This window comes from Crassostrea angulata, chromosome 3 (genome assembly GCF_025612915.1).
Source record: "Crassostrea angulata isolate pt1a10 chromosome 3, ASM2561291v2, whole genome shotgun sequence".
Classification (NCBI taxonomy): domain Eukaryota; kingdom Metazoa; phylum Mollusca; class Bivalvia; order Ostreida; family Ostreidae; genus Magallana; species Magallana angulata.
The window spans coordinates 8,066,311-8,081,360 of record NC_069113.1 but is presented as its reverse complement, the minus strand read 5'-3'; the positions used below and the strand labels follow the sequence as shown (position 1 = coordinate 8,081,360).

The 15,050-nt window shown below is 32.3% G+C and overlaps 1 protein-coding gene across 1 annotated transcript; it reads left to right on the top strand.

The window, feature by feature from the left end:
• The first annotated feature begins 1,989 nt into the window (after positions 1–1,989).
• On the top strand, positions 1,990–13,088 carry LOC128175249 (leucine-rich repeats and immunoglobulin-like domains protein 2). The gene is made up of 2 exons (XM_052840741.1): positions 1,990–2,096; positions 10,188–13,088. The coding sequence occupies exon 2, from the start codon at positions 10,189–10,191 to the stop codon at positions 12,337–12,339; it is 2,151 nt and encodes a 716-aa protein (XP_052696701.1). The 5' UTR covers positions 1,990–2,096; position 10,188; the 3' UTR covers positions 12,340–13,088.
• The last annotated feature ends 1,962 nt before the right edge of the window (positions 13,089–15,050 follow it).

Here is a 15,050-nt window from a genome sequence, read left to right as displayed (position 1 = left end):
AAGGAATTATTGTATAAACCCTTTGTTGATGATTTCGCATTAGGAGCAAAACAATTTATGGTTGTCTACATGTTGAAAAGATTCGACTTTCCATAGTCTACCTATCAAAATATTGTATTTGTACGTGCATTGTAGTAACCCATGTACTGTTTATACAGTACTAAAGTACATATACGTATTTCATTAAAGGACTGTCTCTTTAAAATAGCAAACTTTTTACAGATCAAACAAACATTTATTATTGACAATTTTGCCGTAAGGACCTCGATTTATTAAAATAGGAGTATATATAGTCTAGACGTTGTAGAAATAAGAAAACGCTACTAGTATTTGAGAACTATGTATTTTAGTTTTTAAAGTAGCAAAACAGTTATAAACTTAAAATTTTAAAGAGAAAAAAAAGAAAGGTAACATTGAATTAAAAACGTCTAATTTGCAAAATATATATACTCAGTAATCTTCCCCTTCTTATTTTATTTATACACGAATAACGGTTTTTCTTGTACTCGATTGCTACTTATGTACACCTGTATTTCAAAGTTTTTGTAATCTGAAAGTTATAACGGTGTTTAAACTTAACACTACATCAAATTAATATCTTTATATTAAACAACTTCCTTACCTATTCAATAACTTACACAAATCTATCATTACATGCTGTGTACAAGTTGAAACTGTTAACGCGTATCACAAACAATATTTAAAATTCTATCAATTAAATCAAACATTTAATTCATGTTTCATATGTTGGTGTCAATTTTTTATTATTCAGATACCAAATGAAGTGTTAACAATGCACAAGGGCAAGGATTTGATTATTGAACTTCTAAATATGCTTAAGTTATACTAAGAAAAGGGACAGTTCCAAATTTTCTATTTTACAAGCGCTTTCTGAACATAGATATAAATAAATAAAATATACATATACTTTATAAATACATATGTATTTAAGTCACCTCTGACAACCGCTCGAGTTCTGAGTGAATTATCCTAGCTAAGCGTGTTTCTAGTTAATTACATGTAAGTCCTAGAATTTACTTTTTAAAATTGGTTCTCGCTAAGCTAAAGTTTTAAGTCTGAGAATGTATTTGATACAAGCCCTGTCATAGACTTTTAAAAGTATCGCTTTTTTAATTCAATGTAAACAACAGTCGATTATGCTTGTAATAGAAAAGTCAAACTTTAAAAAGATATACATAAGTACACTTTTGTACATATAGATGGATATTGATGAAATACGTTGATAAACTAAAGGAGCGAAATATAGTTACATTTGTGCTCATGTATTTAAAGGTGGTATGCCGCACAAAAATTTATTTTTTCATTTTGTTTCATTTACCTTTAAATCAATGATTGCTTAACATTTCTTCTCTCTAAGACACATCTCTTTTATAGATTTTATCCATAGATTTGAAAAAATATAAACAATTTTTGTGTATTCTCATAAATATTTTTTTTTGTATTTTAAAAAGCAAAACGTCTTATTGACATTAATGGCATTTAATAGATAGTAATATCATGCCTATATTCACACCTAAATTTGAACTCTACAAAGTCTTACTTGCACCCAAAACAGATTTTCATTTTTTCATAAAAAATACTAAAAAATAAAAAAAATGTGAAGTAATGAAGGGCGTATATCCTTATTTGAACAACGAAATCATGGTTTCAGAAATGGTGCTTCAACGATCCATAAATCCAGATGGTTGGTGTAGCATTCCACCTTTTGGGCTTTAATATGTGAGGCGGAGCTTAAGACCTATAGAAACTGAATGCAAACAGTGAACCCCCTGTCATTAGGTGTCTATCATCTATATGATTGTTTTATCTTGGATATTTTCAATGACGGTACTCGTAATATAGGTTAAAACCCGCAAAATAAAACAGACGATTTGACATGTTTTTGTCATTTAACGAGGAGCCGTAAATCACATCATCATCCTTCTGTGAAAAAAGGATCAATAATCCTATATTTTGTTTTAAATATTTGAAACAAAGGAAGATATAGCAAAGTTGCTAACTTGGTTGAATGTGAACCTACTTATATGTGGTAATTAACAGGAAATTGTACACAATAGCAAGACTAGCCAAGACAGGTAAGCTTGAGACGATGACTGTGTACAATAGGACTTAGATGCTAGTTTCAATTGGTCAGGGACAATACTGAGATAATAAATATGTCAGGAACAAAACGGGTCAACATTTACATGTATATATTGTCCAGGGACTCGTAAAATATAAAGGGTACGTATATAAATATAAAGTATATTCTTAGACTTAAGACCTAACTAGAGCAATGCCTGCCTAGGACAATTCGCCCAAAATTTTGAAGTATATCTTATTATCATAATTTGCACTCGTTTAGAAGTTTGATAGTTAAATCCTGACAATTCAGCTGTTGAATACATGTACCAGCGATACTACGCACTTGCAGCACTATCAATATGACCCTACTGAAGTCAAACTTTTACCATGCATCAAGATACGACTCCCTTGATTTACGCAATAGACACCCATTACATGTCTTGCCTTTAACCGAATTGGGGATTTTGATTCAATCAAGTTTTCTTTGCTATATGCCGTTTTGCATAACAAAGAGGAAATTGTTACAAGCAGATGTTATTTTTCTCTCGTTTAATTTAAATTTTCATAAAAACGGTGCTTTAAACTCAGTCGCATGATTTACATTGCATTAATGATACATTTTTAAACCTAATCATGCATAACACAACTAAAATAATGCATCTGAGTAATTTTGACAATATGATCTTGAAAACATTAAATCCATATCACGCCATGGAAGGAATTTAAACGGCCCTTATAACACAAAAAGTCCAAAGGCCTAACTGTATCACCTGCATAACACTTCACCGGCATTTTAAGGTAAATATGCCGTTTGAATTGAACATTTTAAAAGAAAGAATTCCAAATGTTTGCGTTTTAAGTTCACCTGAGCTGAAAGCTCAAGTGAGCTTTTCTGATCACTTTTTGTCCAGCGTCCGTCCGTCTGTCTGTCTGTCTCTCTGTAAACTTTTTACATTTTTGACTTTTTCTCCGGAACCACTGAGCCAAATTCAACCGAACTTGCCACAAAGCATCATTGGGTGAAGGAAATTCAAGTTTGTTAAAATGAAGGGCCATGCTTCTTTCAAGGGAAGATAATTAGGATTTATTGAAAATTTGTTGATATTTTTCAAAAATCTTCTTCTCAAAAACCATTTGACCCTGAAAAGCTGAAATTTGTGTGGAAGCATTTTCAGATAGTGTAGATTCAAGTTTGTTCAAATCATTGTCCCCGGGGGTAAGGTGGGGTCACAATGGGGGGGGGTGAAGTTTTATATAGAATATACAGAGTAAATCTTTAAAAATCTTCTTCTCATCAACCAATCAGCCAGGAAAGCTGAAAGTTGTGTGGAAGCATCCTCATTTAGTGTAGATTCAAGTTTGTTAAAATCATGGTCCCTGGGGGTAGGGTGGGGCCACAATAGGGGGTCATACTTTTACATTGGAATATATAGTGTAAATCTTTTATAATTTTCTTCTAAAAAAACACATTTAGTCAGAAAAGCTGAAACTTGCGTTGAAGCATCCTCAGATAGTGTAGATTCAAGTTTGTGAAAATCATGGTCCCCGGGGGTAAGGTGGGGCAACAATGGGGGGTTGAAGTTTTACATTGGAATATATAGAGTAAATCATTAAAAATCTTCTCAGAAATAATTAGCCAGGAAAGCTGAAATTTGTGTGGAAGCATCATGTATTTTAGATTTAAAGTTGTGAAAACAATGACCCTCAGAGGAATGGAGGGGCCACAATGGAGGGTCGTACTTTTACAAAGAAAATATATAGTGTATATCTTTTAAAATTTTCTTCTCAAAATCCATTTGGACAGAAAAGCTGAAACTTGTGTGGAAGCATCCTCATGTAGTGTAGATTCAAGTTTGTTAATGATAATGTAGATTTAAATTCTTTCAAATCAAAATATTGAGGAGTAGGGTGGCGCCACGTACATTGGGATTACAAAGGAAAATGCCCAAAAATGAAATGATATAATGTATGGTTTTACTTTTTACTTTTACGCAAGCATTTTGACATATTGCTGATTCTTTCAAATTGTTTAGACTTTGGCCCCTGGAATATTCTTGAGCCTCACATGGGGTTCAGAGTTTGATGTAGGTTTATATCCCATTTATAAACAAATGTTTAGAATCTTTTTGAGAACTGCAATGCTTAACAGGTGATATGACTATAAAATCATCTTTTTAGAAAAGTGACTTGATTATAAACATACCCGGGAAAAAATGGACTTTTATTTATAAAGGATCTACATGTATTATACTACATTGTCCAGATAGTTCGAATTATGACTCTGTTAAGGTGATCTTATCATACCCATTGTTGCTCAGATGTGGCCCATGGGCATCTTGTTCAATAAAGTTACAAAAGATATAAACTTTTTACAAATTATACAGTTTAAATCAAATGCATTTAAAAGTATTAGAATATACATTCTAATCAATTTATTTATTGACCGGTCTGACAGTAAACGCCCAACTTTGAAGTATTCATGAGCACGTGACATGACAAGCTTATTTTATAACGTACAAAAGATGTCGTACAAAAGATGGCGACGCGAGCGAAAACATTCCATTCGTCGATCTGTTTGCAGTGGAAAGATGCTTTCGGTGAGAAAATAAAGAAGAAAAAAAATAGTTTGACAGAAAACATTGTAAAAGGAGAATATATACCGGAGACCACTTTCAGCGGTGGACAAGTGTAAAAAAAACCTTCATGTTTAACTATGAGCTTGTCGACTTTTTGCTATCGACAAATGGGTTCACACAGCAATATGATTTCTTTGTTTAATAAGATATTTACTTATAACGGAAAAGAAACTTATGTCTATGGTAAAAAATATCCATTGTTTAGATATGATAAAACTTGTACAGTTATTACTCGATTACTTAAAATCTATAAATTCTTTATATTTGTTTTAAGTCGAGGGGCCCTAGAAATGATAATGCAGATGACAATATCTGATATTTATCTCTGTTAAAGCACACAAACTTCAAAGAATTCAAACAATCGTAACCAAGCCTGTCGTATTACCTCGGTCTGCAAGCTGCTTTTCTGAATTACTAACCCCGCGCACACGCGCAAACAACCTCAAACGTTAATTGTTCATGAATATGCATAGGTAAATCGCCGTCATTCGAGTTTAAATTATAGTTGTACCTCGTTAATATAAAAAAAAAATATCAAAATTTTCCAACAAACCCCCCCCCCCCAACTTTTTCATATGTCTAGTCATGCTGACAACATTTTGGTCTGGTTTTCAACATCGCAAAAATGTCGTTAAAACGGCATACATGTAAACGCCATTATTAGAGATGGGTGTAGAGTGTAGAGAAGACATATTCAAAACAATGTATAAACTAGATAACGTTTTTAAAGTTCAAAGACCAATAAATGTTAAATAAAACCTGGTAAGATTTTACTTCAGAAGGGTCATAAATAAGACGAAAGCGGGATCGTAGGACTTGGGCCTTCATTACATAAAATGTTTATGGCACAAACACAACAACTCAATGAGAATAAGGTTCAGTGTAGATGAACAAAACCTTGATTATAATTCAAAGCGATGGATCTCTGCCGAAGCATTCTGTCTATTGTTGTTTTGATATATATTCACTGAACAAAGCACAATTTGAAGTTTTATCCAGGAAGTAGAAATCAATAATGACATTTTATTTAAAGTCTCCTTTCTCAAATAAAAATAACTTTCATAAAGTTTGTAATTAAATATTACCATGGCAGTGTTAAAGATATATATTGAACGTGAATCAAATCCTTTTTGGATTTTCAATTAATTCTGCTAATAAACTGAGCAGTATTTACATACTTTTTAGTAACATTCACTAATCTACATGCTACAATTTAGATGGAAAATATTGCAATTTACTTATTAACAATTTTTAATTGTCATTAAGTCCATGATAAAAGTAATGAAAACATTATCATTAAAAAATTCTATTTAGTAAGCGACAATATTATCGCATATTACGCTCATTATTGATAATTCTACCGATAAAAGCAAATATTTTATCAACAAATCATATGTAAATATCATTTTCGATTTATATAATAAAAACTGTTATCAGCACCAAATTTAAATACTAGTAGTTAATAAAAATACTAAATTTGTGTAAGCAATACTAATGACAAATATAACTCACTTTTATCGGCACCCTATGTTCCGATTAAATTGTTATAGTTAGCCATTTTAGTTACGTCTTAAGTCTTAAACTTTACTTAAGTTCTATACTGTTACTGCCTAGTATTTATAGTTTTTACCGTCTTCCTTGGAAAACGATATAAAGAGTTGAAATAATTTACAGTCTCCGGGTTGTGCACCTCCTCTCCTTTGTGATTGATAGAAAATGCATGATGTGAAAATTTACATTTATTTTTTAGGTTGAAAAGCTGTCCGGCACAAGGGAGATAATTTTTAAGGCATTCAGAAGTTGGAGTTCTATTAAAAAATATTAAATATTAAAAAATGAGAATAAGAAAAAACATTAAAATTGCCACGAATGAAAATCAGGCTTTTATTTTGTCAGTACAACTAGTTAAAAGCAATATTCTATAATATCTACTAATTTTTTGTTTGTTATTTTCTTTTGGTATTGATTATGCAAATAACAAAAATGTGAAAATTTCATACAGTATGTCTAATACCAGTAAACAAGTTTGCATATTAGATAGGATAAAACTACTACCAGTAAAACAAGATGCTGAATGCTGTGGTATCAACTTTGATTTTATCAAAATAAAACGACTCTTTCTAAGATCTCTTTTTCTCTACTATTGTCGATCTCAGCTAACAAGCTCTTGGTACGCATTTCTCAATTTTAGGCACGCACACTTAAGGTACATATAAAAAAGTTCTACACGCCATTGCATGTAGAGGGAGGCAGCATTTATATATAAAAAAATTACATGTATATTTTCTTTGATAACTTACTGCTGTTTAGTGATTGCTCTAAAGACGGTGAGCTTTTTTAAAAAAGGCTTAACTTGTTAATTATATTTAAATCGAAAATAATATCTACATATGATTTGTTACGACCCCTGACGTATATAACAGGCTGCATAAGTGAAGTAATCTACCTGGACTTATTTATAACTGCAATTCACTTAAAATCTACTTGTGCAGTATTTCAGTGTGGTTTGTAATTGATATATTCTGTATTCGGTTGTAAATTATCACACTGATAACTATAGAGCCAATTTTTAGAACATTAATTACAACTTTAAATGACACAGATAAGAAATTCAAGGGAGGGGCTGGGGCTAAGACAATTTAGACATCACAATAAATTAGGCTCTATATTCAATAACTCAACCAATCATATTCTATTGTAATTTACTGAGTAACTTGATTCAAACATATTTTATTAAACATTCAAATGGATTGGGTAACAGAAACCTATGAAAACCCTTCCTAAAGTTTTATTGTAAAATAACTCGTCAGAACATAACAGACTAAAACTGCCTTGTTTCTGCTCAAAACTGGCCAAAACCGTTGTCATAAGATGAAAAAGCAATAAATATCAGGCTATTTATTTTATATATACAGACTACCCATGAAAGTTCAGAACCAAACCTATTTGAAAATTAAGAACAGCTTTAGAACTGCGCAGCTGCAGACTTAAAAATCTTAAAAATTAAAGGAATGGGGTTCATTGGTGTCCAGTCTACAACCATTCGTGGAGAAAAAGGTTGAATATTGCACATTTTTGTATGAAGTATGCCTCAAAATAGGGTACCTTTTGTTTATCAGTTGGTTTGGGATCTATTTTTAGGACAAGAAAAATCCAGTCTATACTATTTTCCACAGAAAAAAATGAATGTCAATTCAACACAGTCTGTGTTGAATGTGCAAGACATCTCTATACAAATTCCAAAGGGTTATTCAGTTCTATAAGTAAAATTTTCATATTATTCTTTTTAGAAAAATGGTCCAAAAAATTATTGTCTTAATTAGAAAATATACATAAATTTTTTCAGTGAAAATATAACTTCAATGTACGAAAGCCCAGAAGGCTCATTCGAGATTCAAAATACGAAATTCAAAATACGAAATTCGAGATTCGAATTTTGAATATCGAATGTCGAATGAGCCTTCTGGGCTTTCGTATTAATGTACTACCACTGACACAGAAAAAACAATCCTAGGAATTAATGGGTTTTGATATCCATTTTAAGTATAGGAAACCCTCTTTTTAAAGACCGAGGTACAACTAAGATATGGAAGTTTAGACATTTTCTTAACAAATGGTCGTAGAGTGGACACCAATGACCTTCTTTCATATTTTTTTCAAATTTTTACATCTTGAATTTAAGTCTGTAGCTGATCAGTTCCAGGTGATTAAAAATGCATTTTGCTTTTGTATGCGTAATTTGCATACAAAATACCATGTAAAACCTCATATTTTTTGCTTTTTATCTCTTTAGTCCGTTTTTGGGCAGAAACAAACCAGTTCAAGAAATGTTTACATTTTCATCATTAAATATACAAAATGGCTGCTATTCAACTTTGACAAACGAAAAAACATTCAATAAACAATGCAAATTACAAATGAACTCACTGACACAACAAAGTTATCCAAGAACCATTTAACTTATAAAAAAAAATGAATCATTAAATTGGTTAACTCACCTCAGAAGATGTCTGTAAGTATATATCAAAGCTAATAAAAAATGAAACCAGAGAAATTGTTTCCCTCTGCTAATGTGCAGTTAGATTTGACACGGTCCAGATAGACCCAAAACCTAAACTTAAATGAATACAAACAGGTAATCAAGGGGTTCCATAGACGGTGTTTAAGTAAGAGCACCAGCATACTGTAAACCTATTATTTTTAGCGTGTACTATATTTGGAGGAATACGATTTTTGAACAAGTTAGCCATCTTCGCTGGACAAGGGTTTCTGATCCGCATATCGTGCTACTTAAGTCGGGATTTTTTTCGTCACGTGATCTCATCCTATTTTTAGATCAGCCAAATAATGAAAATCGCCGTACTTTAATGTGCAGAAATAGCAGCCTTTATAGACATTGATATTGACCAATTTGGAGGACCGTTTTAGTGCCCAGTGTATTCAATAAATAGGAATAATGTGAAATGTTACATAAAGAAATTCAAAGGTGTACATGACACTGGGAGCGGTAAATCTTAATATACTAGTGCATGCGTCTGTTGATACACAATTTTTGTTATTGCACCATTGAATGATAATTGCATCATGAAGGCTCAAACAGAAAGACTAGAAAAATAAGGGTTTGGGCTATTTGTGTTAAAGACACTCGTGAATAAACAGTAGGAAAACATTATCGATTAAATCAAATAGGCTTTGATTTTTTGATTGGTCAAACAGTTTCAGTAAACCTAAATCAAAATCCAGGGAAAAAATCCCGACCTTTGATAACATTATGCCAAGGGCCCGTGAGAAGCGGTGCGGATCAGAAACCCTTGGCTAGCGAAAATGCAAGTTAGCATGGATTTCATTTAGCGTTTTTCTGAATGTAACTATTTATTTTCTTAAATATTTTACATTTTGCGATGTACTTGATTTAGCGGACGCCGTTTTTCGCCAAAAAACGCTAAATAGAATGCACAGCCAAATGTAATGCGTTTACAGTCTATAATAAATAAGTACAGCATCGTAATGTACCGCTTGTGTCCCCTTCACCCAATGATGCTTTGTGCAAATTTTGGTTGAAGTTAGCTAAGTTGTTCTTGAGAAGAATATGTGAAAATATTACGACAACGCTTAGACTTAGACGTCAACAGGGACGACGACAGACAACGGGAATATCTTAACCAGAAAAGCTCACTTTGAGCCTTTGGTTCAGGCTCAGGTGACTTAAAAATCAAAGATTTAAAAACAAGATTCAAGTTAGCAATTTTTCCTATTGGCTTTTTTTTTTTTTTTATCATAAAACATTTTTTAAAATCTTGATTCATCTAGATATTTTCAGGTTATCGTTGCACTGCATTGAACGCTTGTTATTAGACATGTAATTTTTCTTGGCTACTAAAAGTAACGTTTGTTAAGGGTCCAAAGTTTACAACATTAATATTTTATTACTGTGAACCTATTGTGTTTATATCTCTCTCCTTACAGGATGAAAATGTTAGTGTTGATGACTATTGCTTTGCTACATGTTGGCTTCACCCAATCACAGTGCCCCAGCACAGTGCCAGCATGTACTTGTGAGACTGTAACCGGCCAGAGCAGGAGAAACATCAGGTGTGTTGGTCTGACCCAGATCCCAGCTTTCAACTCCTCTGCAGAAATTTTCAAGAAATTGGACATGGATAATCCAAACAATAATATACAAGTTATTCAAGCCAATGCATTCAGTGGAATAAAAATAGAAGAAATTGATATGAGTGGCCAAAATATCAAATTACAAAGCATTCACCCTATGGCTTTTTTTGGTTTGGAGCAACATCTGACAATAGTGAAACTCCAGGGTGATACTGTACTTCCCCCTCCCTTTGTACAACTTAAAAACATGACCAATCTTCAAGAGCTTGTGTTACAGTTTTTTAACATGCCTACTATTGAAGAAAGTACAGAATTCAATAACTTTCCTTATCTGAGAACTTTGAGGTTAAGAAATATGAACACAAACTTTGTTTCATCTGAATCTTTCAAAAATCAGTTACAGGAACTGACTGTTTTTGAATTTGCAAACAACCAAGTGCCAACTTTTCCAAAGCCTGCTATAAACAGACTTCGTAAGCTACAACATCTTTCTTGGGTACACAATGGAATGACAACCATTTCCTACAGCTCGTTTGATTCTCTGAGTTCTCTTAATGAACTGGATCTGAGGGGTAATGATATTAGGGAGATGTTCAATGGGAGTTTCATAGGAATCACCGATAGGCTTGAGTTTTTGAGTCTTCAACTGAACAGAATTACAAAAGAAGCCATTATACCATTAGGCAATCATAATTGGCTTGAGCTGGAACAGCTTAATTTAGGTCATATGATGGCTGATTTTACAGACATTCCCAATGGTTTATTCAGAAACATGCCAAAACTAGCTAACCTTATGATACCTGGTAATAAATTGAGAGTGATTAAAAGCAACGATTTTCAAGGCCTTGGAAATATGCATTCTTTGGACTTGTCTGAAAATTGGATCCACACAATTCAAAAAGGAGCACTGTCTCCCATGACTAGGCTGGATACATTAGATCTACGAAGTCAGTATGACTCAAGTGTAAACAACCCAATGAATTTTAGCCTAGATGCCTTAGAAGGAGCAGAGCTTGCCCTGAAAACCCTACATATACAGGACAACCATTTAATTGATCAGTATGCTTGGGAGGCTATTGGTGCTATGAAAAATCTTGTCAATCTAGACATATCTAGAACTGGACTTTCTGACATTCCATCCTTGCTTTTCTACAGTCACAACAATCTGGGGAGTCTTACTATGAGAAACAACAACATGACTGTTCTGAGAGAAGAATCTCTTTATGGGTTGAAATATTCACTGAATGTCATTGATATCTCTAACAACCAAATATATACTATTGAAAAATGTGTTTTTGAAGGATTTAACAAACTCAATTTCTTTTTTGCCTCGCAGAACTCTTTTGTGTGTGATTGTAATCTTTATGGACTTCACCAGTTTTTGAAGACAATACCTTCTTCAGGTTTAGTTATTTTGACATGTACAAATCCAGCGAATTTAGCAGGTAAATCTTTAGTTACTTTGGAAACTGGTCAGTTCTGCTCCAATCCACCAAATTCTGCTACTTGCCCAGAATTTACAACAGCTACAATGACTACGTCAACAATTGGAACCTCTGTTGTCCCATTACCAGATATTCGGTTTGGAATTTCAAGTGAAACAACCAATACAATAGTGATTTCTTGGACAGTCAGTGGAGATTTGACTTATCTAAAAAACTTTCTGGTGCAATGCAAACAGTTAGGAGTAAACAATCCCCAAGAAAAAAAATTTCCACTTGACAAATCCAAAAGGGATCATCCAATAACTGGACTTAACCCTGGGTCTCGCTATGAGATCTGTTTCTTCATTGAATTGACAGAATCATCAAAACAAATCCTTATATCTTGTCCAAAAGGCATTACCCAAGGTGTTGTCACAACAGCAGCCAACCCTAGCTCGGACAATCAAACAGTTGAAATAATGGGAGGTGTTCTTGGGGGTGTTTTATTCCTTGTCATTACCGTTATTTTATTTGTTTTCGTCATCGTACCTCGATTCAAAAAGCAAATAACACCTATTTAATTTCAAAACCCGTCGTGTCCAACAACCAGTCAACGTAAGGAGTCAGTGGGGAAAGTCAGTAATCAAAATCAACTAATGAGAACTGTGACTGTGATTATGGAAGCAAGTCCTATCGTACATTATCGGACTATATTAAACTTTTATATTTTCTATCATCATAATTGTCAAATCCTACTATATTCGTAAATTGCAGATAAATTATGACTTAGAAAAGTTTACATATATTTTTTCAATATTCTTTACATAAGAAAGATGATAAATTTGCACTGTTAAGTTAAATTTGTGTAATATCGTCTATGATTATAAATATTTTACTTTATTTTATGAACTTTATTTTGTAAAAATAAAAATGTATAATGTATCTTCATTTTTTGTTACAGAATTACCGATCCAGGGTGTCCCTGGCACCCCAGGTTAAGTATATAATGAGGGCCCTTGCGGAGGTGTTGCCTCAAATAAAAAAAATGACTTTGATCAATGGGAATCTTGATTCGTCTTGATTACTGAATCACTTAAGAATATTTATTTGATGTGAAATAAGAAAATGTTACAAAATTGTGTTTTTATAATGATCATTAGAGAGAGAAAAAATTAACACAGGAAAAGGTAGTCTTTTTCAGACTACATATCGTTTATTTTCTAACAGTTTACATTGTACGTACAAGAGTAAAATCGTATTCAACATAGGCTTGTATTGTTTCTTTAAAGTTTGACAAGATCTAAAGTCGAATTTTGACAAATTCGTTTGCCGTCTTATTGGATGTTAACTGATTAAGATGTAAAATATACGTTATGAAAGCAGAAACTATCAATATTTGTATCCGTATTCCAAAGGAGTGTATTGTTATTTGATATTACATGGTCGCTTAATTTTTATTGAAGAAAACTTTACATACAAGGTGGTAATTTGTTGTTTTTTACAGCACACTTTCATTTACCTTTTCAGTCCGGAATCTTAACTGTCTCCAATCAAACTTGATATGTTATCAATCTTAAGAAAATTAATAAAGGAATTGTGTGCTCATATTCAATCCACCATAAGAAATAACACCCAGCTTTCATGAATGAAACTAAAACTATATTCGAAAAGAACCTCAAATTCGTCTTTATCCTGTTATTTATGACATAACAAGATAATATTCCAGCGCGGGGAATTTACACTTTACACATGAAGAATGCTTTTAAAATATGTTGAACCATTATTTTTGTGTATTCTGTGTCCAAAAAATTTCTTAATGGATTTCTAAAGTATTCTTTAAAATGTAAATTAAAAAAACTGATTAAAAAATAATTGTGGAGACCCCCCCCCCCCCCCCCCCCCACTATTCAACAGCCTGGGCACCCCTTTTTGGAAAGTCCTCTCCATCAAAAATAAATTCACTTCAAACTAATCATTTTTATTTATTAAGATTCATTAATTAAGCATAGATTGCTGAGCCAGGGTATTTGCCCGCGATGCATGATGAAGTCGTCCTTCACTTTTCGCCCGCGTTAGAAAATGTTAAAAAATGGAGATATTTGTAACAAAATGCGCTTGTGGCTGACGAAATTAAGAACAATATTTGAGAATTGTTTCATAACATCATGTGGATGACATGACATGATGGAATGTTAAAATTAACAACACTTCAATATCTTCAATCTATGAATTACTATACAGCTACTAGAGTTAAATGGCAGAGCAGTCTAAAATGAAGATATATGAAACAAAAATGCACTAGTAGCTCACGAGATAAAATAAGATATCTGAGTAATTAGAATGTTGCAATTAGCAACACTGGTAGATGTATTCCATCTTTATATACAGCTTCTTGAGATATATTGACAAAACCGCCGGTAAAAGAAACTTGTAACAAAATGCACTAGAAGCTGACGAGATTGAAAGAGATATCTGAGTAATTGTGTTATAATATTATGTAAATGACCTGATTACATTACCATTACTTCATGCATTTGGGCATTAAGGTAACATTACCAATACTTCATTTTGTTGAAGTAATGCAATACATTACTATTATATGAGTAAAGTAATGCATTACCATTTCCATTACTCTCTGAAAAATTAAGTCAATAATACGTTTTTAAAAAGTAAAGCTAAAGTATAAACAAATGTTACAATTATAAAACTCACTTTAACATATCTACAGGTTCTTGTTTACAAGCAGCTTTAAATTAATGACTTATTAAAGATTACTGTTGCACACTATGATCATCAACGTTTCAAAGGTTTCATCTTTTAAATGCATTCTGTCTGTTTGAAAATCTTTCTAGCTACATTGAAAAAACGTTCTACAGGAGCTATGCAACCTGGGACTGAAAGATACACTGTCTGGAAATCTTTATCATTGAATATATTAAGTGTTCAGACAATTATAAAAAGAAAAACACATGATTCATGTATTTCCTATCAGTCCAAACTAATGTACCTAATATACAACACAGGCATCGAGAGAGAATGCACAACTAATTGGAATAAACTTTCCAAATGATTTCAAACTCTTAATAACAACACTCTTAAGAATATATGGAATTGTTTTGTCATAGCTAGTAATATTGACAACTTCAAAATGGATTTTTTAAAAATGAATAATATAATTAAATGTTTTTAACTTAAGAACTCTTTCTTTCGTCTTTAAAAAATATTTTCAATTAAGTACAATTTTTGTTTTTTAATTCATTATGATTTATTTTGATTATGCATAAATAAGCAT

What these genes read in the sequence shown, in the direction of transcription:
- LOC128175249 (XM_052840741.1), top strand. Translation starts at nt 10,189, where the DNA reads ATGAAAATGTTAGTGTTGATGACTATTGCTTTGCTACATGTTGGCTTC.